General features: G+C 40.9%; 2 protein-coding genes across 5 annotated transcripts in view; one reads left to right on the forward strand and one right to left on the reverse strand.

Annotated features, from left to right (window-relative positions):
• Positions 1-26,409, reverse strand: part of gdap2 (ganglioside induced differentiation associated protein 2) — a 358,630-nt gene that overhangs the window by 184,122 nt on the left and 148,099 nt on the right. The gene's annotated exons all lie outside the window — the stretch shown is intronic.
• The window catches only part of man1a2 (mannosidase, alpha, class 1A, member 2), an 89,093-nt gene continuing 72,822 nt past the window's right edge, over positions 10,139-26,409 (forward strand). The window contains exons 1-2 of one of the 4 annotated variants that reach the window (XM_072397425.1): positions 10,139-10,942; positions 11,869-12,374. In XM_072397425.1, coding sequence (XP_072253526.1) covers positions 12,061-12,374 — 314 coding nt within the window. In that variant the 5' untranslated portion in view covers positions 10,139-10,942; positions 11,869-12,060. The other 3 variants (XM_072397427.1, XM_072397426.1, XM_072397428.1) reach the window with 3 other exon arrangements.

Raw genomic sequence — 26,409 nt, forward strand, 5'->3', positions numbered from 1 at the left:
TCTTACATCTACAGCATACTTTTTTAAACTAAAAGGTGGGTCAGTACAGTCCCAGGAAGCATATTTAATCTTTTTAGTGTGTGGGGAGGCAGGTAAACACACACACAATAGTTAAACTTGTGTTGTGATAACTATACAGATTTTCTGAAGGGTAAAGAGATTTTAACTCATTGGCATCCTGTGTGAAAGCACAGAGGCGGAATGGGGGAGTTGAAGCTGATGCGATGCTGATTCCCCTCTAGACTGGCAACTGAGGTATCCATTCACCCAATTCAGGGTTGTGCTGGGGGGCTGGAGCCTATCCCAGGTGAGAGGCAGGATGCACCCTGGACAGGTTGCCAGTCCATCACAGCAACTGAGGTATTCACAGAGCCAAACTTTTGTGATTACAAGCCAGAATGGTGGAACGTACCATTCTTACCAACTGATTCTGCAACAGCAGTTTATTTTGTGTAAGCGCACAATGATGTGTCACTGAGTCACCTTTGTTTTAGAAACAGCAGCAGGACATCTTGTTTGCGCTGATACGATGCAATCTCTGCGTAAAAAAAGGGAAAACCAGGCTTTTCTTCAGTGTAACTTTGCATGTGTGTCAGTGTGAGTTCCACAGAGGATTCACAAAGACTGCAGGTCATTCAGGCTGAATGATGTGTAACCTGATTAGAGACAGACAGGTTAGGCCACATTCGTGACGATAATGTACTTACGGGGCTCTAAACTAAACCTAATCAGTTCCCTTCTGGAAACAAGTGTTGTTGTTAAAAGCCAATAAAGACAGTTTTTATTTTTTCTGCAGCTACTGAAATCTAAGTTCACAGAAATTCTCGCATTATTTCCTCCTAACAAGCAAAAACAAATGTCATAGACAGAGACCATGATAAATAAGAAACTAAAGGCCCTAAAGTAGAAACTCATGACACTAAGAGTTAACTCTTATACAGTTATACATTTGATAATCTATAATTGATAATTAATAATTTATAATCACATTGTTATAAAGGGCTGCACAGTGGTGTGGTGGTTAGTACCATCGCCTCATAGCGAGAGGGTTCCAGGTTCAACGCGGCTGGGGCCTTTCTGTGTGAAGTTTGCATGTTCTCCCCGTGTATGCGTGGGTTCTCTCTGGGTACTCCAGCTTCCTCCCACCGTCCAAAACAGTGCCTGTTGCATGTCATGTCTCTAAACTGTCCCTAGGAGAGTTCCTGTGTGGTTGTTTGTCTCGTTTGTCTCTGTGTGGCCCTGTGATGGACTGCCGACCTGTCCAGGATGTACCCTGCCTCTCGCCCAATGTCCGTTGGGATAGGCTCCACCCCCCCCCCTCCGCCTGACAGTTGGATTAAGCGGGTATAGATTTACCTATGAACACATGAACTTTCTCACTTTGGGACCTGTCAGCTGTATGTAAGCATGTCTGCATCAAGACTCAACATGAAAAACAACAGAAATATGGTTGTTAGACCTAACAAAGTTAGAGAAGGATGCTGGAGGATAAATCACCATTAAGAACCAATGGAAACACAGTTGTAATGGTAATGAGGCAGGGTCCATGTTGGACAGGTCAGTCCATCACAGGGCTACACAGAGCTCACTCCTATGGTCAATTTAGAGAGATGTACACGAGGAGAACATGCAAACTCCACACAGGAAGGCCTCAGCCGGGATGCCAACCAGGAACCCTCTTGCTGTGAGTCGACTTTAGCTGACATGATGACTCACCGTCTCTCAAAGCAAAGAGGAGGAAGAAGAAAAATCACTGCCAAAATAACGTGAAAGTTTTGAAAGAGGAAAAAGTGAAAACTGTGACCAGACTTGGAAGAAGGAGAACTTAACGTAGGGCAACACAACCTCTTCAGTATAGAGCAGCTTTCCCTGTTTAAGGACTAATAAACTATTCTGTTCTATTGGGGACTTAGGAGTGAGTGTGGCATTTGTTTCAGTTTTCCTTTGTAAAGAAAAAATATATATTTATGGATATATGTTATGTAATATTGCTTGAGCTGTTGTTGGCATATTACAACCGTTTTATTGGTCTGAGGTTGTGCAGTTGGGCACAACGTCAAGCTTTTCTGACAAATTATTGGTTAAGTGGATATGACATAACGAATACCACCGAAATCTGAAATGTTTTGCGGGTTCTTTTCATTTAAAAGAAAGATCTTTCAGTATGACTTTTTTTTTTTTAAAGTGATTTTAGCTTACTGGCCCATTTTAGTTTAACCAGTGATCTACAAAAGATTCTGAGGTCCAAAACACATCCATAGGTTTATCTGTGTATGAGTCCATCTAAACTCTGAACATGAATTGCTGCTTTTATGACGCGTATGACTGTTTTATTCTTTGTAGATCTAACGGTTACATTGAAAACATCCAAAGAAATGATTATTTTTAATGATCATTGGTGTCTCCTTTATGTGATATCACTTATTCATAAAAATGGATCAAAACTTAGCAGCTATAGAAACTCTCAAGAGGTTTTTACAACTTAACTTATAAGAAATGGGAATGATCACACATAAGAAATGTAAATTAACTATACAGCAACCAAAGAAAGCAGAAAAAACACTGGATCAATTAATTATAAAAACTTCCAGGTGGGCTTTAAAAGCCCCAGAAATCGTGGCTCTGACTCACCCAGTGCGCTGACCTAGTTTCACTGTGTTGGAGCTAAAACAGACACCATCCACCTTTCTCCTGAGCTTTGGCTGTGAATCTTCTGGCAGCATTTGGTTGCCAGACCCAAGCTGCCTTTATAGGGATCAAGAGGAAAAAAATAAATCGCTGAGGGCTTAGAAAGTAACCAAAAAAATCCTAAAAACAAAACGTGGGATTGTCGAAGGCATTTTCAGCCCATCTGTGATAAATTATCTCTGGAAGACCAATGTTAGCCAGTTAACCAGTTAGTTTTCCTTTCTCTTTCTTCATGCAAGTGAATGCTTATTAACCACTGGCAGTAATTACACTACAGAGAGTCTGTTTAATAAAATAAGAGAAAAAAAAGTAGAAAACAGCCCCTTAGTCTAATGAAATTAGTCTAGTTTGTCATTCTATCTCTGCCTGCCTATAAAGCCATAACTCACTGGCAAGACGGCAGTCTTATCTCAAGCTTGAAAGGTGATATCATGGAAGAGGTTATGTTTATGTAAATAGTTACGCATTGTTTTCCAATAGAAATCTAGTGCATCACAAATGATTGATCACGCCCAGTTGGAGCAAAAGAGGAGGATGCAGAGTCAGAGAAAAAAAGCAGAGAACAGCAGAATTAGTTTAACGGGACTGAAAATCCAAATGGATGTTTTGCAAAATTAGAGGAGATGTGCATGATGGTTTAGACTTATCAATATATTACAGATCGAATGCGGACAAAGACAAACAGATTAGGGGTACAGGGTGCGATGAGGATGTTTGCATTACTGAATCACAATGGAATGATAAGCGTTTCTATCTCAATAACGGGACAAAATGTTTCATTTGGGATTAACTGACACAAAATAAAGGAAATATGTCTTTAATATGCAGCCAGTCAACTAAGAAATTTCATCAGAGGCACAGCTTTAAGTCCTGTCCTTTCAAATAGTGTATTTTCATCTTCATTTTCAGTAATGGTACAGTGTTTTTCATAATTAAAAACTGATAAAGTGCTGCTGCCTGCTGCTTAATAGTACTGAAACCTTACTGTTAGTCAGAACTGAGGCCTAACTGGGATCGAGGGATGTGTGGCGGCAGGACTCAGTCTAGCTGGGTATCTATTGCCATTTTTGCTTTAAATTTAAAAGAGTAAGAAAAGGTTAAAGGACACTTTATGAATTAGATCAACTTCAAATAACTCATTTGTATGCTCAGGAAGACTAGTTGCACGCTAATGAGTATGGAAACAATTTTGCTATCTGCATTTGACCTGGCAAACATAAACTCACCAATTGTTTCCGGTCTAAGCTGCCGTGAACCACCAGCATCTTCCCACATATGCTAAAATATTCTAAATTAATTCTTGAAGTAAAGTGGTAGACCTCCTGAATACTGTCAGTTTGTTAGGACTTTCTGAACTCACATTACTCTTCCTGCTTGTTGCTTTGATGTATGTTTTCCATGCTGCATGTGCGATTAAAGCGTGTCTCTCGGTGGCAGTAAAGCCCTCAACTTCATTAAATTGCAGCACATCTCCTTGATTTTCCATTACAAATATGGTCTACATTTAATATTGTGGCTCAGAAGCTGGGTCGTGGACCGGGTGAGGCCTCTTTTTTGTTTTTTATCTGCACAGGCTCGATTAGAGGAGCTTTATTGCAAAATCAAGCTGCTGAAAATGAAAAATTAATTATCTCCCTCCAAGCGGATAGCTGGCACGATGCTACAGTTAATTTTTTAATGATGTCAGCGATGATAATCCACAGTTTTGGGTTCATTTTTTTTCTTTGAGATTTGAGGCAAGTTCCACATTTACATATATTAGAACTGATGGCAAAGACATGCATGCAAAGTCAGTGAAAGGGTGGAAGAGCTTCGCTAAAATCTACCTTTAGAACTTAATGAGTTTTTATTGCTGAAAAGTGTTTAATTTAGATCAAAACTGTAATACACTGGAGCTTTGGAGATGACTTCTTTAAACTTTGTTAGTTGAATAAATAAGTATCTGCTGCTAACTGCATGAAGACACTGTCCTCTACAGAAGCATCTAGATTCTGTAGACCTCATTATGGCTGTTCTTAGCAGCGTGGGAAGTTGCTGCATCGCACCATTAACTGGAATGTCAAACATCATGTGTGTAGCTCTCAGCGCTTTATGCAGTTGTCGCCACTCAAGCGTGGGATTAACACTTCAGCCACACATTTCCTCTATGCCAAGCAATGTCCACCACAGCCAGAGGTCAGAGCTGATCTTACCCAAACACTGACAGGCAGGCTCCCTCAGGTGCAGCATTCAGAGACTTCAAGCTGTCAGATTTCACCATTTCAGCATGTCACACATGGAGCTGAAGGACAGATGGTATTTGGCTATCTTGTACTTGGAATAAAGCATCCTGTGTCTTGCCTCGTCCTCCTGTTAATATTTTTTGTCCCTTTTGTGTTTTGCTCCACTTATCCTTCATCCTTTCCTCAAAGGGGACAGATTGAGTGTTTTTGTCTTTGCAGCGGTGGTATTTGTGGGGGTGAAATGTGTGATAAATCTGTCGCAGTCCGTCCCTCTGACAATGATAAACATGCACTGATGTAAAGGACACCCTTCTTCCTCTCTGTGCAACATGGTCTCCTTCTCTGTAACTTGGCCGTGATTTGGAGACTGTCAGCCTTTTTCTGTCTGCTCAGCTCATTTGGCTGTTTTGTGTGTCTCTGTGCACCAACACCAACCTGGCATTAGATCTCACCAGCTCTCCTCTGGGAGCACTGAGAGTGACTCACAGTGATACCTCTCCGATGGGAGGAATTCTCTGTGATTACGACACTGCAGGCTGCAGCATTGCCACTAATTCACTCACTGAGGGGTGTCCCGTATATCAGGCCCCGTTATCGCCGCGGGGAGTGTGGCTGCGGCCGATGGCAGCTCAAGGACCATCTGATTAACTCAGCAGCTGGCTGTCTTCCACACTCAGCAAAACGCAGTCACTGTCTATATGTTTGGACTTTATATGTGGAAAGAATGCCCGTAAGAAAAGATCACACTTGGGGATGTGGGCTGACAGCATCACAGTGCAGACTTACTGCCTGCTGAGTCCAACTTCAGCACAGAGCAAACACAGTGAAAGCAAAAGAAATACAATCCTCCTTTTCAACTACACAACCCTGGTATGTACTGTTGTGTTATTGAGAGTCACTTGTTTTAACCACCTGTCTTTGCGGTGGCATGCAGTGGTGGCTGTATGTTTTTGAACTGTTCAGAAATTAAACCTGACACGTCATGACGTGCACACATCCTGCTTAATTAAACAAGTATGACAAAAAAAAAACAATACTGCAAACCTGTAAGTGGTAAAACTATAAACTGTTGTTTGATTAGTTCTGCACATCAGCTTGCAGGAATTTGAGCCCATTCCTCTGTACAGAATGGATTCAGTTTAGGATGTTGATGGCTGTTCTCACACAAACTGCTTCCTTTTGGTTCATACATAACAGTTCTATTGGATTAAGGTCAGGACTTTGACTTGAAGCGTTCCAAAACTTCATTCCTCTTGAACCATTCTTTGATGGGATGACTTGTGTCCTTTGACAAGTCCTCTTAGGGAAGAAGGAGGGGTTGTGGATGGCACAGTTACTCACGGCACTTTTGACCAAGTGCCTTCAGCTATGGGATGCAATTTAGAGAGAAATGTATGACAGCTGTTTCCTCACTTCTTTCAGCCAGTAACACTTAACTAAAATACTTATCACTTCCTGGTTGGGTTCTGCCTAAAACATCACTTGGTTGGTGTCAATAACTTGGCTGGAGTTAAAGACACTGTGGTTAAGGCTAAAATAAATTTTTTGTATCCTTAATGGACGCCACTTCTGCACGCCACAGTCAGTTTCTCTTTCCAACATTTGTGTGCGATCTATCTGTTTGAGCGTTGGTGTCCATGCTCTTCACAGGTGGTTTTGTAAGCGTTTCCACTCATTTTTTCTATTTGAGTGGCCAACAGTGCTGCAGGTTGCTGTAATATACACGCCTCACGGTGAAATGTTTTCACAAAAGTTCCGTCTGTTTGAAAACTCTTGAGTTAAATCAGACTGCGCTGATTTAGCTGTACTTTCACACGCCAGTTCAAGCTCTACACACCCACTCTTACTTTAAGTCACCCTTCTCCAGATAATATACAATCATGTTGAAATGGTGGCTTGAATGTTTATGTGGTCATCTTGTACTCTCATTCTCCCAGAGGGAGACAGTTCAGTGCTCTGAGACTCACCAGAGTGGAACTAGTCATGGTCACCTTTGTCACTGGCATGTCTTTTGAGAGTTTGTGGTTCAGCCAGGTTTGTGGCCGAGACCCAAGTCACACCACAGGAAAGCCAGCTATTCGGCAGCAGGAGAAGTGTCATCACTGAGGTTGCTAACAAATTACACCCTTCACTTGCGGAGAAAGCCAAGCTCTTGGCTGGGAGTTTGCTCTTGGCCAGGGTCGAGGGAAAACTGCTCTGTGAGTGGAAGAAACGCTCCTGAAAGCAAAGTGACACCTGTCTCATATTCAGCGGTGTCTGTCTGCTGAAATAGAAGACAGAGCACTCGTTGTGAGGGCCAGAATAGGAGACAAAGTTCTCAGCATGCAGCAGGGGACTAATATGATAAACTGCGTCATTCCTGGCAGCTCAGACCATGCTGCATTTGATTAAGGAGAGTGCATTTGACAAGATTATTCAATTTTGTGCAGTGACCATTCATAATGTATAGATCCAGGAGGTTTACTGTATCAAGTTACTGCATGCAGCTGCCAAACCACCCTCTGCTGTCAGTCTCATTTTCTTTTCTTATGTCTGTCCAGTTGTAGACGTTTAACTGGTCTATATTTGAATTTTATTCATTCAAATCTCTGTATCCAGTTTATACTTGCCCTCCACTGGATGCAAACGCATCGTATCCTGTCTCCTTCCAAGCAGAAGAAAAGGCTCTTATTTTGTCTTTGGTGTTCTACTTGGCTCATCTAAAATCATTTTGAAAAGATCACAGGACACATTACTTATCTGTTTCAAATGCTTTTGCCTTCTTAATTACAGTTCTAGACTTTTTGCTGTCTTTTTATGGTCTTACAATTTTGTATTGCACATTTCTGGGGTGCATTCTTGAACCAACAGTACAAATCAAAGAAATAGAGTCTGATTTAGTTGCATTTTTATCCCCTGGTGTGGGTGAGGCTCCGGGAGACTGCATTCTGTGTTCCCAGTAACGCAGCTTGCTGGAATCCTTTCAGTGGGGGGCCTCTCTGCCTCTTTCAAATTCTACATCTCCCACTGTAACACAGGCTGTTTGTTGTGCATTTGAAGTCTTAAAGTCTGAGTTGAAATAGTCCTGATGACACTAAAGTGACATCCTCAGGGCCGTTTTCGTCAGTCGCAGAAGATCAATCCAAAACTATTTTTTCGCTGTGTTGACAGCACCTGACAGACGATTGTGTGTATCTGTTTAAATAGCACAGCCCTGGTAGGAAATATTCAGACCTCTGAATTTCCAAAATATTGAACAAGACACAAAAAGTACTCTGGAAAGAATTACTGACACCCTTCATTGATAATTGATTGCAGAACTTCTGGAAGAAAATGAGCCTGTGAGTGTTCAGAATTCTGGCCTCGACATGATAAACATGATTTCATTCTGTGGAAGAAAACAGTTGCTACATTCTGTTGCTTTGCTGTTTCACAAGTATGGTTAATACTTAACTGAAACAAATGCTCCCATTAACATGTCTTTTTTATTGTTTCTCTATAACAAACTTAATTTTTGGAGCTCAGAGGACTGAGGAAAGTACCAGGGGACATCATCTACTCTATTACGCGGTAAAGTCTCGTTAAGTATCTAAGAGACCATTACTGAGATACGCTTATTGGCATACTGGTAGTTACAAAGACCTCTCTATTTCATGCTGCCCTGTTTTTGTTTTCAGTGACTTGCAGTTCATAGAAAAGTATGTAAAGAAAATGTTGGGATTATCTGCTGTTGCACAAGAGGAGTGGCATGGTGAAGAGTGTTTGTTTGCTCAGAGCTCTGTCTGCCACACACCTTTTGAAGAAATAAAGATAAAACACAAACATGAACTATTTGTCACTGAGACAGCTGCGCAATCAGTGAATTGACTAGAAACTGAATTGCACTTAATTGTTCTTTATTAATTCTGAAGTTAAAATTAAATTGATACAGCATGAAAGAATAAAGTATATATATATTTTTTTACTAAAATAAAAAGTAAATATAGAAATAACAACAAATAAAAAGGTGGGAAGATTGTATCTTCTGTCTCTCCTGGGACAGAGAGTCGTTATATAAGGCTGTTGCAGAGGATAGGAATGACTATCTGTACTGGACCTTATTCTAGCCGAGCTGAAGAAGCCTCTGACTGAGGATACTCGAGTTTTTTAATGTTGTGTAGAGGTTGTGCAGGTTAGTCAGTTATGTTTTGCAGCTTGTGCTACATTCCTCTCTATACAATCAGCTCTAGGATAATCAGCGCAGTCCCCAGTGGAGAGTTCGCCTCCTTGATCAGTTTATTCAGATGACACAGTGATAGTGTTAATACACTTCTCATAAATTATTAAAAAATATAACACAGTGGTAGAGTGGGTCATAATTTGTTGCATTCAAAGAAATTGTGAAACCCTGTCAAGCCCACTGTTGTGCATAATATAGAAACGTACAATTTCTAAGTTCTTTAAACAGAAACAATGCCCACAAATTCAGTTTTGGATGCTTAAATGTCTGTTATATGAGTTGTCTTACACTTTATGCCGTGAATGATAATCAAAGTTAAACACAATTCATGCTAATTCTCAGTGTTTTAAAGTTTATCATACATATTTTATTGCTTTGAAATAGATGTTGATGACTCATCCTGCACTGTTCAATCTTTGTGTCCAATCAATACATTTAATTTTTTGGGTTCCTGGGTTTTATTTTTACCAGAAACGTGTAAAACACATGCAGGAAAATAGCACTAAACTGGCTGTTTAGTTCGAATTTTAAGAGGTTTATGTGTAAGTGGGAAGCCTGGCAACTCATGGATCTAAAAAAGCAGCAAAGCAACAAAGAAAACATGATTGAATCAAGAAATGCTTGATGAAATTTGAAATTTTGCTTGTGGATATAGAGTGCTGTTGCAAAGCAATTTATTTGAGACAGACAAATATCACGATTGTTTAACTGTATGAGGACATCTGCTTACTTTAACAAGATACATTTTATTAAAGTATTCCATTAATCAGCAATAAAAAATGCATTTATAACTGTAATAATGATATTATTTCTTATCAATAGTTCTGTTTTTTTTCTCTGAAAATAATTCCCTAATGTGTGTTTTCTTTCTTTACACATATGAGAAGGGAAAACAATTACAATTATGGATCCTTCAGCTGTACTCCAGCTTTACAAATACCCATCTCTGAGTAGTGATGTGCAGTGAGAAGCAGCAGGTTGTAGGTTTCCTAATTCTAGCGTCACCTTGTTATAAATTACATTGAAATTTCATGTAGTTTAATTCCGCCTCATGAATTTGTCAGATGGTCCCTAATTTGGGCAGGCAGGCTGATTAGTTGATGCTGGATCTCGAAGCAGCAGCAGCGGCTCCACGCTCAGTCCACCGCTGCAGTCCATCAGAGCTGCCGGTCATCAACATCCCCTCAACGTCCGCGGAGCTGTGGCGCTATGTGGCTCTGAGCTGAGGGCGAGCGGTGCAGCCGCAGCAGGGCACGACAGCGGCGAAAAATCTCGTGGACATGAGGACATCTGCTTCAGCGACTTCTTCTAAACGGCGGACCGGGAATCCTGACTAGTTCGTTTTCACCGAGCATTTGAGAAAGGTGGTGATGCAGCACACAAGCAAGCGAGCACCTCTGTCAGTTGATAGCCACCTAGCTAGCTAGAGTTAGCAATATAAAAGTAGCCACTTAGCTGGCTCGGCTCCTCAGCAGGCTGTTGGTTTTAAAGCTCAGTGTTTACCACCCAGCAGGGTAGCTCATATGTCAGTGAGCCCAAACGCGCACACTAGGGGAATTTTATTTTTATCCGTGTTTTTCTTTCCCCAGAGCATTACCCGACACTCAATTTTCTGCACTTCGTTTTTTTTTATGCTAGCCAGTATTAGCATGGTAAGTTAGCTCCTTTGCTTGTTAGCTAGCATTCCGTGTCGGCTAATCAGCTCACACAGGCTGGCACTGTCAGAGAATGAACTTGGTATTCTGTGTGTGGACACGCCGAGACATCGTAGCACCACACCGACATGATGGAAGCCCGATGAAAAGACTCAGATAAACGTTTCTGTTAACATTGGGTAAGGCGTTAAAGCGATCGCTTATGTTAGTGTTTTACAAGGCTGCTCGCTTGATTTTTGCCATCCATCCCTCACATTCGCACCTGGAGTATCGGAATCAAACATTTGGCCACTTGCCTTTCGATATATACGGGCACGGCCAAATAAAACCAGGACCTTTTGTAGTGCAGCCACATGGCTATTTTATATAAGTATTACAATTCAGATTGTTTGCTCCTTGATGCGGGATTTTACACCGAATTGTTATTCCAGTCGTCTCTGACGGAAACGAATTGCGGAAAGATGTAAGCTGATCTCGCTCTTCTCAGTCGTTATTTTCTAATTCAATCAAATATGACACCGTAAGCTTCACAGGAATTTAATACAATGAAACTGCAAAGTGATAGCCTAATTTTCGGTCCAGGCAGTGATGCCAGTATGCGCAAAGGACTGTTGATCCCACAGATATTGCTACCTTAAGCCTATTGATAATATGTTTGTCATTTTTCTCATGCCCGAAGGATTAAGGATTATTTTGTGCAAAGGGAAATTAGATTCTGAAGTATTAATTCTAGAGGTGTGAAAATGACTCCAATATGGAAGAAGATAGTTTATTACTTAAATGTTTTGGCTAACTCTCGATAGATTACATGCAATTTTGTTGAGTTGTTATCATTTTTGACATTGTAATTTAGAGCTTTTAGGCTCAGAGGAAGTCTGTCAGGGAGTGCTTGGCGAGATGATGTTTGTGCTTTTAGGGGACGCCGCCAAGGTGGAGAAATGGCGAACTAGAGACTGTAAAGGGGATTAGTGCTTTTATACTAACAGATGACGGTATCTATGGAGGATTGTGTTTACAACGAGGCAAAGAAAAGGTTTGCTTCAAATGGCTTTCAGTGACTGCTGGTAACATGTGACCCCTGTGTCTGTTATGTGTCTTTTTTCAGATTGGTCATGACCTTTTTCCTGCTGACTAGTCACTCCTTTATTGAGGGACCTCGGCCCTGTTTTGTTACCGGACTTACCAGTGTAGGGATGAGATAATAAAGTCAACCAGCCGGTGCATGCTACTTCAACACCACCTGTGGCACCTGTAAACACACCCCACCCTGAGTTAAGTTAATTTCAATTGTCAAACTATGACGACGCCAGCTCTACTGCCACTGTCAGGCCGCAGGATACCCACTCTGTCACCGGGGGCCTCCTCTTTCCCGCACCACAGGGCTACATTGAGGCTGTCGGAGAAGTTCATCCTCCTCCTTATTCTCAGTGCCTTCATCACATTATGCTTCGGGGCCTTCTTTTTCCTCCCGGACAATTCCAAGCACAAGCGCTTTGACCTGGGCTTGGAGGACGTGCTCATCCCTCATATTGACTCACCCAAGGAGGGCAAGCATGTTGCAGGACCGGCGGTCATCCATGGAGAAGGAGGACTTGATGAGCACAGACACAGGTAAGCACAGAGAGATGAAGTGTCATTTGGTGATTCAAACAAACTGCTGTCATATCTTAAGTTGATTTTTCATATTAATTTCTGGGGGCAACCGTATTTTTTCTGTTTGCTTTTGGTTTATTGCTGACGTGGCGTCACATTTCCTCCAGGCTATCAAAGCAGGGTTACTGATGCTGTGTGTTGCAGTCTGCTGTGACAGCCCTGGTGAGGTAATTTGTAGAGTGTTACACACTCCACTGAACATTTAGATACACGTCAGCACAGGTGTTGCTTGCTTCCTCATGTCCCTCTGTCTTTAGTGCAGCTGGATCTGCTGTGAATCCCCCCCCCCTTTCTGTCTCCTCTGGATGTCATTGTTTAAGTTCTTTTAACAAGAGAAGTTTTATCACCTTGACCCAATTTTTGGTGTTCCGGCCCGCAGGCAGACCTGGATGAGCTAGAACACATGGTCTGTTTAAGCTTTACCGGCTAAACGGGCTTGGAAATTACTGCCTGCCTTTAGCTAAATACTTTTTTTCCCCTGCAGTTTCTACATTTGTCATTCGGTTCGCACAGGCTGGCAGGACTCCCCTTCCTAAATCAAATGAATATTTTCTGGCTCCTCAAAGTGTCCTGTGTTATTTGGAATCCACTGTATTGGGCAAACACAATGGTGAAAATGGTGATTTATTATTATTTTTTTTCTTTGGAAGGTCTTCTCCATGCTGGTGACATTAGTCATTCGTGTTTTTCTAAAGTGTTAAAAGCACTTTCACAGTGAGTGCTGCCTCCTTGTCCCCTGTGGTGTCTTTTCTTATTTGCATTCTGAAAGCCTTCTAGTCCTTGGGATTGTGCCTGCTTGAAATAACATAATATTGGTGTTCAGCTGCTCAGATCAGACGGGGTTGGGCTGAATGTGTGCTGTGTTTTGTTGTCAGAATGGAGACGCATATTTGAAACTGATGTAGGAGGTTTGAAGATGTTCTAGCATCTTAAGGGGTAGCAGTCTATGGCAGGGATGAGGAAGGACTTAGGGAGCATTTATAGCTCAACACGACCATGTGGCATCTCTGAGCACCTCTGGTGTTTGATTGTGGCAGCACTTCTAGTTTTGTTTACATCCTCAGCGATGCTGTTTACATGTTTCATAATCGTATGAATGACTCAGATTATATCTCTTATCTCAGTTTGATTGTTGTTCACTCCTAATATGACCTCATCGGCGCATGGTTAAGGTGATCAGAAAACGCTGTTAACATGGCAGTATCGTATTCAGCGTAAGGTTTGATAAGATAACGCTGATATCAGAACACAGCTTTGCACGCAAACGTACTGAACATCCTTTGACATGAGTGAACTGTTGCTGTTCTTGCTTAAACAGTGCATTTGTTTGAAGAATGTGACGATATGTTCTTGCTCTTCGTCAGCGCGCTGCAACAGATGGCAGAAAGCACTAAATAAAACAAAGCATGCGGGATGATCTATATTTATATCAGGTTTGTCATATGTTTAATAGATTTCCTGTTGCATGTGACAGCTAATGCCCTCTATTTGTGGAATTACACGTCTGTTTCAAACACCACAGACAGCATTTTTTGCTCAATTTAGACTCTCCAGAATGTGACATGACATAAAATATCCCTTTACATAAGAGACTGAAAATGAGAGGTTTGAGCCAAAGTGGTGATTTTAATAAAGCCGCCACTTAGACTCTTAGGTGAATCTAAGGTTATTAGTAGGAGGATTAATCCTAACCTTTGTGGTCTCTTAAAATGAGTTTAATGCAATAGAAAAGCATCCAAAATGCACAATATATTTAAATAATAAGTATTCATGTGCAGAGAAGTGTTGTTCTTTTCCCGTCATACACCGGTAATGGCAATGCATTTAGCCTCGGATGTTCTTTAGGATGTTCTTTAGTCATTATGGGTGCTTCAGAGGACCAGGGTTCAAATGGCTCCTGCAAAGCGAGGTGTGCTTGGATTTAAAGAGACCCTCAGGAGCACAGACAAATTCGCAGTAATTCCACCTTTACTTTATTTGGCCATGGCAAACCCCAGAGAACCATCGGTCTCTTCAGAAGTTCACCTTGCTCCAGTTTTGCACAGACCCCTGAGATAGTAAAGGTTATTAATCTATTTTATCTGCGGTAATCCATCTGTCCTTGCATGTAAGACTTGAATGTAGAAATGAATGTGTTTTCGAGCCTTTGCATACATTTCACACTGTAAATCTTTTTTTGTTTTGAGTGTCTGAGAGTGAAATGTAAGTAATTCCCTTTAACATTTATTCATAAAATTGTAATCATAGAACGGATAGTGTATCGTTCTGAGGTATTATCCTCTTACAGCTCATGTAAACATACTCGTAATATCTCCAGTCAAGCTGTTGTAATCAGTCATGTTTTAAACCAAGCAAACATCCTCTGATAGAGAGCATTTTTGCAGTATTTGTGTTTCAAGCTCCCTGACAAATGTAACCTTGTTAAGTCCGTGTAATAAAGATTTTACTGGATCCCCCCCCCCATTTACTTACTTAACATGAGCCTACAGACAGATGTGTGGGTTAAGTTGGTTTGACTGAACTCCCTCTGCTGCTGAAACACTCCAGCACGCCTGAGACACATTTCAATAAATGGGTAGAAATGAATTTGCATCTCCCTAAATATCTGGTCCCCACTTGAACATAAAGTCCTCCTTTAAAATTATTGTTTTGGCCAAACACTAATGCTAAGTGCAGTCAGTGTAAAATGCCTCTTCACATAAATGTACTGCTACTGTATTTAGCTGGACTGTGGTTTCTTAAATCAGGTGTCCTCTGCTGAAATTATTGCTACAGGTGAGCGGTGTGCTTCCCAACTCATTACAATCCATCCTAAACTTCCTTTAGCTGTAATGCTATAAGTTTGAGGAATCTGATCATGTGGCGTTATATCTACATTTAGACAAAGATGCAGATGCTTTTGCAGATGTTTGAACTGTTTGTTCAGCAACTAGCTACAAGCTAGCAGCAGAATTTAACATTAACCGTGGAGATGTGTGTTTATTTGTGGTATTTGGTAGGTCCAACATACAGAACAGGCAGGTAGTTTGCATTGACTTCAGCATTATAGAGTGATTGTTAAAATGGAAAGCCAACACACACAAAGTACAAAGTAAATTGAGAGGAACATCTTCAGATGGAGATCTGGAGTACCAGCTGTGTCAAACTTGACATACGTCAGGGCCAGTGAAGATTTTGGCTTGACTCCAGCATAAGAGTGGACCAGGAGAATTACTCTTCACCTGAGAAGGAGGCACAGAAGGCTGGGGAATTAATCAGATTTGATGTTTTACTGATGATTTTGACATCCAACAATTGTAAAACAACCCCTGTGCCTGCATTCTGTTTTGCATTGAGGCTTTTCTTTTGTGTTGCGTTAAATTTTCAGAGCGCCTCTTTCCTTTAAATCGGTGGCTTTTGTCCCGTCCTAAAAGCCCATTCTGACTCTCTGCCAGGCTGTGGCGTGTTTGGTTCATATTTATTTATGATCGTTTTTCAGTTGTATTACATTTGAATAAAAGGAAGAATGTCCACAGTGGAAAATGCACATCTTATAAGCTGAATAAATGTGCATTGTTTACGGTTTGTGAGTAAAATAATAATCAGGATTCAGATGGTTGCTTTAGTTCTACGGGCAGCTGAGACGGCTTCTGTTCAGTTTTATGATCACACGTAGATAACCAGGCATGATATTTTTTTATTAACAGCTGAGGACACACTGCTCTAGTATAATCTAATTAACACAATTATTCATCTTGAAACATTAGTTAAGAGGGCACCTCGGATATGAAAGGGTTAAACCAAACCATTCAGCTCAGGAAAATACAATCCCCTGTTTTTTTTTTTGTACACAATTGGCAAAGATGAGTTATTTTTAACCAACACCAGCTTGATTGAGTATTAAAACACTTACTAAAGTGTCCACTGCTAAAACTAAGCACCATTTTGTGAACATACAGTTGTTTGTTAGTACTTTGTTTGGACACACTAACTTTATTGTATTTTTAATCCTCAAGCAGGAATGTAAAGTAGATTTGAACTTTCTTCACAACTTATGGTAATAAACCGCTTCAATTCCAGTCATTTCATCTCATTATTTGTCATTAAATATGATCTGAAATTAAGATACTTAACGGACCCAAACCTTTCAGTTCATCTGCCTCTGTCTTCACTGACCTGTGTGACTTTCCCAAAGGGAAGTTTTATTGTTGAAGCACAAACAAATGATAGGAATTAGTCATTTTGCTGCACACATAAATTCCATCCTTTGCTGTTGTTGCAGTGCTGAAGAAGCCTCTGACTGAACAGACTCCGTAGTTTAATCATTACGTTGTGTCAAGGGTGTGTAGTGTTGTCCATTATCTTTAGCTTGAGACTTCTCAGGGGATATGGTTTTTGTCACTATACCTTACCATGAGAATTTAACTTTAGTTTCAGTTATCATTCATGTGCCGATAAAGACGTCGTCCATATCTTAAAGGTCATCTTTAGCATTCACACCAAACTAGCTTATTCGCTAAGCAAGTCATGGAAAATGTAAGGGCGTCATGGAAGAAAAGGAAGAAGCCCAACCTCTTCACACCACATCCCTCTCGTAATAGATTTTAGAGTCGTGACATAAGTAACCTTGTGTTGCTGCTTATTCGCTTGCCAGTTGTTGTTGGTATTGGCCGGCTTCACCTTAGCTTTCCTGCTGCTGATACTATAAATCAGCATCACAGCGCTGCAGATCACATTTAAAGCTCAGGCCAACAACAAAGTGCACTTATTTATCATATTTAGTTTGACCGTAGACATCGTTCCTGTATCTTCACGCTTCATTCCCCGTCAGCTGCAAAGTAAATCTGGGTTGGTTGTGTGTTTTTCTCCAGATGAACGAACCTCAGCTGTAATAAAGAAGTCCTTTTGTACTTCCAGCTCACACCATCCTCGCGTACACCTTTGCTTAGCCAGGAAAGCAGAGATTAAAGCGTTCTGAAGCTCTAATTTGATGGATGATCTTAAAGTAACACTGGAGAAACAGGCAGTTATTTTCTCTTGTTCTTTGGCTCTCGCTGCTGTTGTGGGATATAAAACAAGTCACATTTTGTGCAGCTATACATGCGCATTTGTTGTAAAGCTGAAGAGGCTGGCGAAGACGCCAAAATTTTCAACTGACAATGACAAAGCCTGTAATGTCCTGTAATGCTACAGTTTAATTTTTCTGATTTCTGTTTTTTTAAGTGTTTGAATGTGTCGTTTGTGTGAAATCGATACATTTCCAGTGTAATTCAGTTTGTTTAACAGTGCCATGCTGAAAAGATGTACACTTTAACAAGACTTTGGCGTGAAATTTACAAAATCTCGCCAAACATTTTTATACGAGAGCTAATTTCTAAGGAAACGGCACTGATGTGGATGACTTGGGCTTCACGTGTGAGACGGAAATGATGGCGATAAGGTTGTGACTTCTGCTTCAGACTCTGCAACACATGACCTTACAGCAGCAGTTGTTTTGTTTTATTATGGAGAAATCAGCCTCCTCTGATCCTCATGATCGTCTCTTTTCATGATTTTAAACCAAGGCAATTAAACGTGACGTAACACTAAACGAGAGAGGTAATCGATTATTACTTACCCACAGCAAGGATGAAACTGGCACCTGTTAGCTGCTGTGATGTTTAGTTCCTCTCTTTTTTTGGCACTTCCTCCAAAAGTGTTGCCTTGGTCAAAGTGTGTTATTATCTAGTTGTTGGCGGGTGACGTGGTACCTTAAAGCAAAGTGGTCTGATGCTGAGTTGTGAACTGCGGTATCTCAGCCTCGCAGGTGTTACAGGCCAAGAAATGTGCAAATAACAAATCTATACATGTCAAAATGAGTCAGAAGCCCATAGTTCTGATAGTTCACATTAGTGGGAACTATGTGCCATAACATCTGCTTGTCAGATTTGCTCCGTTTGCTCTGTTGGAAAATGAAATAAACCTGAGAAAAGGTGCGATAATGATGGGCAACGCTCATAGAGTGCACCCATGGTGAGCATTCGTAATCAAAGAAAGAAGGCGATAAATTCCCAAGAGAGATGGTTGTTAATGTTTCAGGTGCTGTATTGATGCTCTGCTTTAATAATTAATTTACACAACTTTTGCCGTAGCAACTGAGCAAAAGTAAGTGACGTCTCCTTTTTCTTACATTTCTGTAATAAGAATTCAGCTTCTTATGTATTTTAGTCTGTAAATTCCTCATTTCTGAACACTCAGACTTTGTTTTATGTGGCACCATCTCTGTGAGATTAATGAGGACATTCTGATTATGTTTAATGTGTTTCTTTTAACGCGACATGCACACCGACCAGCCACCACAGTGAAAACACGCTGACTGGTGAAATGAGCAAAGCTGCTCACTCCCACCCAGTGAGACCCAGTGAAACCTGCATCCACAGGGACTCATGTTGGTGTCCCCTTTCTCTTGACTTATTTATTCACATTATAACATAAAAGCATGTCCTTTTTTTGCTAATTTAGATGCTGGAATTAGAAGAGCATGATTTGTATATTTCCAACTGGAATAAGGATTTGGTAAGGGGTAGTTTTTTCCCCTCATTCTGATGGAGCCTTATATTTTACAGGAATCAGTGCTCACAGTGGGAGCCGGTGTATTGATTTCCAATAACTGAAACATGCCCATAGATTGGAACTCATTGGAGTTGAAATTTTGAAACGAGCAAGACCTTGTAAACAGATCTTGTTCATACTTTTAATTTGTTTAAACACACGTTCAGGAGAGCAACAGTGACATTTACATGATCCTTTTTGCCCACCTAAACTGGTGTTAGTATTTTTCATGGAAATATCAATACATGTAGAGTAAGAAGCCCAATATAAATCTTTCAGGTAATTTGATGAGCCCATCAGCTGTCCATATCTGGTTTTGGTTAATTTAAAGCTACAATGTGAACCTTGATAAATGTTAGATAAACCATTTATCAATAATTGATCTGTTAAAAGATACCATCTCATGCTGTTGGTATCAGCGTAAAGAACCAGCAGAATTAGTGTGTTTGCATGAGTGATTATCAGATCTGCCCGCTTTGTATCTAATTTCCTGTCCTTTCTCATCTTATTTCCATCTTTTTCATGTGACCATAATGTTTTTTTTTTTTTTTTTTTTTACTTGAACACAGCTGCAGCCTCTCAGTTTGACCAAATAGCTCTCTGTGTGTGTGTGTGTGTGTGTTTCTGTTGTAAAGGCTGCTTTCAACTTTTCATTTGTTAAGCATTTTCATGCCAACAAATACGGTTAAGTACACACGAGTGAGAAAAGCTTTGGTTGGAGTATTCAGGTCAAAGAAAAACCAGCATATGTTTGAGAACAAGCCAACCAAACGAGAGCCATCATTGCTACCCAAGAAATGTACTAAAATGTATTTTTAGATGGCCAGAAACATGGCTAATTTGTCATGATTTTCCCGTGGGTCGCACTGGTTTGAAACACCACCTCTTTGTCCACCATCTTGGCCAGAGTACATGTGCGGGAGGCTGCTTGAGTTAATGACTGCACAGATGTTGTCCTGAACTTAACTGAATGGTGATCTTGTTTGAATCTGCAGTTACAAAATCAAAATAATTTTATTAGAGCAGAGCGACGGTCTGGAAATGCTGAAAGCAACAGCCAAGTGACACATTGTCTTAATGGGCTGATATTCAGTCCCAGTTTCTGATGTGTTTAGCTGTCTGACAGAAGAAACGTGTCAATGAGAGCAGCTTAATCAGGAATTTGGATGTATTAAAATGTATGTTAGCTTCATTATTTGAATAAAAAGATGACAGTAGCTACAGCCGCCCTGATGTTTAGATCGTATACAATAATCCAATGCCACTGTGGGACTGAGGTGTAACCACATTCTTCATTTCTACCCTTTGGTTACTCAATATGGTCAGTTTTTAAGTGTTGTGATGCATCTTAGACTCCTCTGTAAAAAGTAAAACAAACTGGAAGCAAGTAAAATGAATTGAAACCTTAAAAGTGTCAATTTTATATCCGCAAGAGTATAAAAAAAAAGATGAAAGATCCCTGAGCTCTTCTGCCGTTTAATGCTTGGCTTGTGAATAATCCCATCAAGCTACAACAGATGTTTTATACAGTTTGGTGATTTTTTTTATGCAAAATTGTAATTTCAAGCTTTGATTATTAGTCTGATTTGTTCAACGTTGTCATAGGACGGAGAGAATAAACGCACAGTATGCATCATTCCCAGACCTCACAGATGCCTCAGGCCTCTTAACCTTGATCAAGGACATAACAGTTGTGAAGTGTTTTCACATTAGTCTCCGATAAGGCATATAAAACAAAAGAATTAGGAGGACACATTCTTCTGAGAGCACCACTGACACGCTGGCCATGTAAAAAGCAGCATACTTTGGCTGCGGCAGCGTTGCCAAGGAGCTTTGTAGTTACTTTGAGCAGCGAGCCATCCTCTTCAGCTGTAGGAGCATAAAAAAAACCAGGCATTTATCAGGGATTGATGAATGTTTTATTGCTTTTCTTCTATATTGTGCAGCAAAATACATCAAAGCAAAAATAAGATCCTTGAAATCTGAAAGTGTTTTCTTTTGTGTTATTCTTGGAAGAAAAAAACTTTGAGTGTAAAGAAATAACAACCAGAGCGGGATTTCTCTTTGATTAACAGTTTGGTTAATGATAAAACGCTGCTTATTATACTGTTTTAACAAGCTAAGCCTCAGCAGCGTAATTTAGTGATCAGCAAGGACAAAAATACCAAAGATTTTTTTCTGCTTATTAATAATTTACACCCAAAATAGAAAGGAAATGGAACCGTGGTTAAAACGTTTCCTTTAACCTGTACCGAGTGTTTTTTTTTTACTTTTAGGAACATGCATTACAAATTAGAAGAACTGCATGTAAAACGTGATAGATGGCGAGTGACTGCAGGAGGACATTTTGTAAAACCGATGGTCAATCAAAGCTTCTGTGGAAACCGCTGCATGGGAGAATATAACAGTATATCTATACTATCCACATAGAAGAAGCCGTTTCTTCCAAAGCTTACACATTTTGGATCAGCTATATTGATGCTGCAGGAGATCCAAATACATAGAATTAGTTATAACTTCCTCTAAGAGTATAAGGAATATTGTGGCACAGGATTGCAGGTTCACGGTCTTCATCCATACTGTGATTTCACCCATTTCACTCAGCTTGCTGAATCGTGTAGCTTTAGTCCTTTGATGTGAAAACCCCGCCACGAACAAGGCAGAGGTTAACATTTCTGCTTGGATATGGTTTGCAGAGTGCAGATCAAGCCACGCGGGGTAAATGATGGGCTTTTTGATGAAACCCGCAGGCTAAATGACTTTTTTTTTTAGATTATAGAAAATAATTTTGTCCATTTGTGACTGAACACAGATGAGGTGTTGTGGTACTGCTGTGTCAATGGAAACTGTGATGGCAAGTTCTGGTTGTTTATGTGATAGAAACGTGTGTTTTTGCACTGTCGTTGGACTTCGAAGCTGCTCTGTGGCCATTCGGAGTTGCTTGGAAGGAAGTAGAGCTTTTCAGATTTCAGAAGTGCGGATTTTGTGTTAGGAAAAATGTAATCGATCACTGCTCTGAGTGAAATGATGAGGCACCACTGCCATGGATGAAGGAAACTGGACGGGTAGCAGTTAAAAGTAGCAAAGTTTACACATATTCTTACACAGAATTTGTGTGATGATAACTGAAGATAAATCCTGATTTGCTTTGATCCTAATAACTGAATCGGGACACCTGCAGCTCAGGAGATTGAACTTGCTCCCCACAGAAATAAGTGAAGGGAAATGGTAGAAGGATGGATCATGGATAAAGTAGTTATTTTAGAAATGTAAATAAGAGGAAATGATAAGCCAAACAAGATCAAGCTGTGCTGTTGTTGGTGTTGGTTTGTGTCAGAAAGAGGGAGTGTGTTGTGACAAACCGTCTCGAAAGCTGGAGAAAAGAAAAAGAGAGACACAGAAAGTTCTTCAAGGAGACACAGCCCAAGATGTCTGACAAGTGGCAGAGAATTGGTTCCCAAATCCCAATTCTGTGCCTTTGGGCTCATTACTTGCTCCTCCCCCTCCATTTTGCATTCTGGCTGGCAGAGTTGGTGTCCTTTTTCTTTTTGGGTTGAAGTTACAGTGGGCATATAGCCATCCAGATGGCTCCCAATGCCCCCATTGAAGGTGTAGATGACTGTATCCCCCCGTAAGAAGGTTGGTATTTGGGTTGGGCCTTAGTCTACATCACGTCCCAGCCAAACAACGAATGTGCAGCAGTTAAAGCAGTAAGTGAGACCCTTCAACACTAAACCAAACCCCAGTCCTTAAGTTTTCAGTGGTGATTTTGACCAACCTATTCTGTATTGAGCATGACCGTAAAGGTTTTAGTCACTCATTCTGTCATGGAAATAAATGTGCCTTGAACCATAACCACTGGATTTGTCATCAACCTGAGGATAAGAAAAGGGACCTGATTTAGTGTTTGTATCAACATCCAAATTATCTGAGGGTAACTGTTGGTAAAAAGTGGTAAAAACTGAACAAGATTGGATCATTTGCTGCTTTAGGCTTCCAAAGACAATAGAAGAAAATAGCCAGTATACAGGGCTTCATACTGTACCGTGCAGTTTTCATTAGCATGGCTTTTTACTTGTTTTTATATGTAAATTACATTGCGTTCGTGGCTAAAAATGGAGTGGGAATCGGGCTCATGGATATGTGTATAGTGATAAGATGACTGAAATACGTATAGCTTTATAGAATTGGTTAAAATAATGCCCATTTTTGCCTTTGTGCGTACACACAGTTTTAGGAATCAGGTCAAACCAGAATAATGTGGCTGCAGACACATTGACCCAGTGAGATCCAGGGCTGAGAGAGGAATAAGATGCTTTTAAACATCCGAGAATTGCATTCGTATATTGATGTCAAGGTTGAACTTGGAGTGAAAATTGATTATCATACTGTATAAGTTAGCTCATATACAACTGGGAGCTCACCTGCGAGCATGCATGTCCTTTTCTGATTGATACTGATTGTTTAATACTGTATACCACGAAGCCTGCTGTATGGTGAGAAGCTCATTGTTTTGCAGCTTGGGAGATCCGTTTCATATTAAGCTTTGTCAGCCTGCAAATGAACCATCTCATGAGGGGAAAAAGAGAAGCAAACTGTATCTGATATGTTATGCTGATGTGGCTGACAAAAAAATGCAATTTTGTCTGCTTTCTAAACTTAAATATGGGGACTCTCTTGGTTTATGTTGGCTCGCTGGAGTTAGGCGTGCTCGCTTCACGTGAAACTCTGGGGAGCTGTTCTCGTGGGGCTCTCTGGCACAGAGGTGCTTGTCGTGGAACAAAGGCTCCCTACTCATGTGTCAGTGCCTCACAGGAAGAATGAGGAAATTCCTGTCTTGAGTCACTGCCACACACAGGAACAGGCTTCCTGTGCTCCAGGACAGTAAAGAAGCAGCCTCTGTATACAGTACTGTGTACAGAAAGCATGAAAAATCAACGGGCGTTTCCTCTTTCATGGGCTCGAGCCGTCTCCTTCGTAATGAGAGAGGATCAGTTTGTTTCACTTCCTTATTGATGTGATGCCACATTTAGCATCTGTGCAGTCACTTAGCGGCCCTCCAGTCACACCGTGAATAAACGAGTCAATTAGATAATTAGGACTTAATTTTGTGTCTGTGACCTCTATATGTTGGTGTTTCTGTTGCTACGGTAACAGTGTTTAGCCTCCAGAAGCGCGTTTCCTGGACTTGAGGAAAAACCTGTTTTCGTTTCCCCACCCGGCAGACGACAGCTGCTGCTGCCTCCGCCTCCAGTTACCATGAAAAGTGCTGATGGTTTCACGATACCTGGGCAGGAAGCTCGATGGGATTTAAAGTGATCACTTGGCATCCTGACCTGATTGAAGTAACCTTGTTTCACTCATATTTTAGGTGAGAAGAGTCCGTTTAAGTGAAAAACAAAGTGTACACAGGCCCAGGTCTTATCTTTGTCCAGATAACTGAGTCAGGCTGTCGTTGGTGGGTACTTTTAGGCTTGTGAGACTCAAAGGGAATCCCAAGTGATTTTTTTATTTTTTATTAATGTGGTAATTGGAAAAGATAGACAGGAGAATATAAAGAGGGAGAGGAAGTATTCCAGAAATGTAAGACCTGTCTAAAGAACGTTGTTAACTGCTCTGAAACTGACATTTTATCATTGAATCATTTGAGCGCTTATTAGCGATAATGCCAGCGTAATCTCATGTCCTTTTCCAATGCTTCTTTACAAGTCATATGCTTGTGTACGTTCTGGACACACAGACATCAGCCATCTAAATATCACCTTTAAATGCGTGTTTGTAGCACCCTGACAGGAGCACGGATAATGGCGTGCAGAGGAACTGTGACCCTCTTAGGTGTTAGCACAGTTATACGCGCGCAGAAATTGCAAGAATGCAGGCAATAAAACCTCAGAATGACCTTGAAATCGAGAAAATATGCATACACTTGCTTGCTCACTCATCAGAAACGCTGAAAACATCTGTTAAGAACAATGCCTGCAACAAATCCCCACAAAGTAGATGTTGCATATTTCACCAGAACACGTTCACAGGCGCTGCCATATTAAAGCCGGACGTGCACGATGTTGTGTAACTTTAGGTGTCAGTTGGCTCCACACGCAGTGCCACGATGGAATTATAAAATGCTCATTGTGTTGGTCTTTTTCATGTTTCTGTTCCAATTCCTTTATGCTTTATTTCTTTTCTCTCTTGCTCAGACACATTCATCAGCCAGTGTCTGGCCTTGGTTTGGTGTTCTGTAGCTCAGTGCAGCACATTTGCAGTACTTTGGCTTTCTTTGTCTGATAAGTAAGTGTCTCTGCATTCATACAGCTGTTTGGCACCTCTTGCTTTTCTTGGACCTTCTTCCCTCCGTCCTGCAGCTCAGCTGTCTGCTCATGTCTGCCTGGACTGACACACATTGTCTCTGTAACTGCGGTGATGCATGGATTGGCATGCACACGCTTCTGATGTCAGACGGGTACGGTTTCACAGAAGCACATTGGATGTATTTATCATACTGCGTATTCTCTTATTTATCTGAATGCCATTTCACAGGAGCAAAGCCGGGTGGCTTTTTCTTTAGAGACTGTGATGTTTTGTCCCTTGCCTGCACTTGTGACGTCTCACCTTGCACCTTAAGCACTAGACTGCACATAGTCAGCGGCATTAGAAGGATGTTATTACAGAGCAGCCTTATTTTAGCCTTTTATGCTGATTAAAAACCCACACTGTGTTTATTTTGCATTCAGCCCCATGTCAGCTGACTCTGCACTAGTCACATATATTTATTGCTTTTGGCAATCAGTGGGAACACCTCGGTGGCCATGCTTATTATCACTGTGGGTGCTGCGGTCGGGGCAACAAGAGTGGGCACAGCTCACTTGTTCTGTACAGAAACACTTGTTTACAGGCCGTGATGTCTCACATGGAGGCCCTTAAACTGAAAGCAGCAACTGTCAGACAAAAGATCTGAGTTTTGTAGTAGATTTCACCTGACTGCAAAACAAATGGCAGCTCACTGTTGGCCCCGCTCTGTCACACGAATCTGTTACTGGACCACATAACCAGCCCCCAGAGCACTGGGGGTAAAGATGCCACTACAAGGTTTTATTTGGTGTAGCTCCTGACGCTCGTACCCTGGTATCATGGAGCTGAATGACGACATACAGTATATACGAGTATTTTACTTAGAATTTAAAGTCTGGAGGTGGCAGAAACACTTGGTAATGTTCTCTCTGGTTGATCTGATTCTTTCTCAAATTGGTTCAGGTTTTTGCTCATGAAATAAAGTCGTGTCCTAATACCGTCTGATTCTCTACAAGCAGGTCCACTGACACCATACTGAAGAAAGTTAACATCCTCTATTTTCTCATTACTCACATCTACATGTAAGTCCAGAAAATATTATTACACAATATGATATCTTCATATTTTCCTTTAT

The sequence above is a fragment of the Leuresthes tenuis genome, unplaced genomic scaffold (assembly GCF_036924035.1).
Source record: "Leuresthes tenuis unplaced genomic scaffold, fLeuTen1.0.hap1 SCAF_12, whole genome shotgun sequence".
NCBI classification, from domain to species: Eukaryota; Metazoa; Chordata; class Actinopteri; order Atheriniformes; family Atherinopsidae; genus Leuresthes; species Leuresthes tenuis.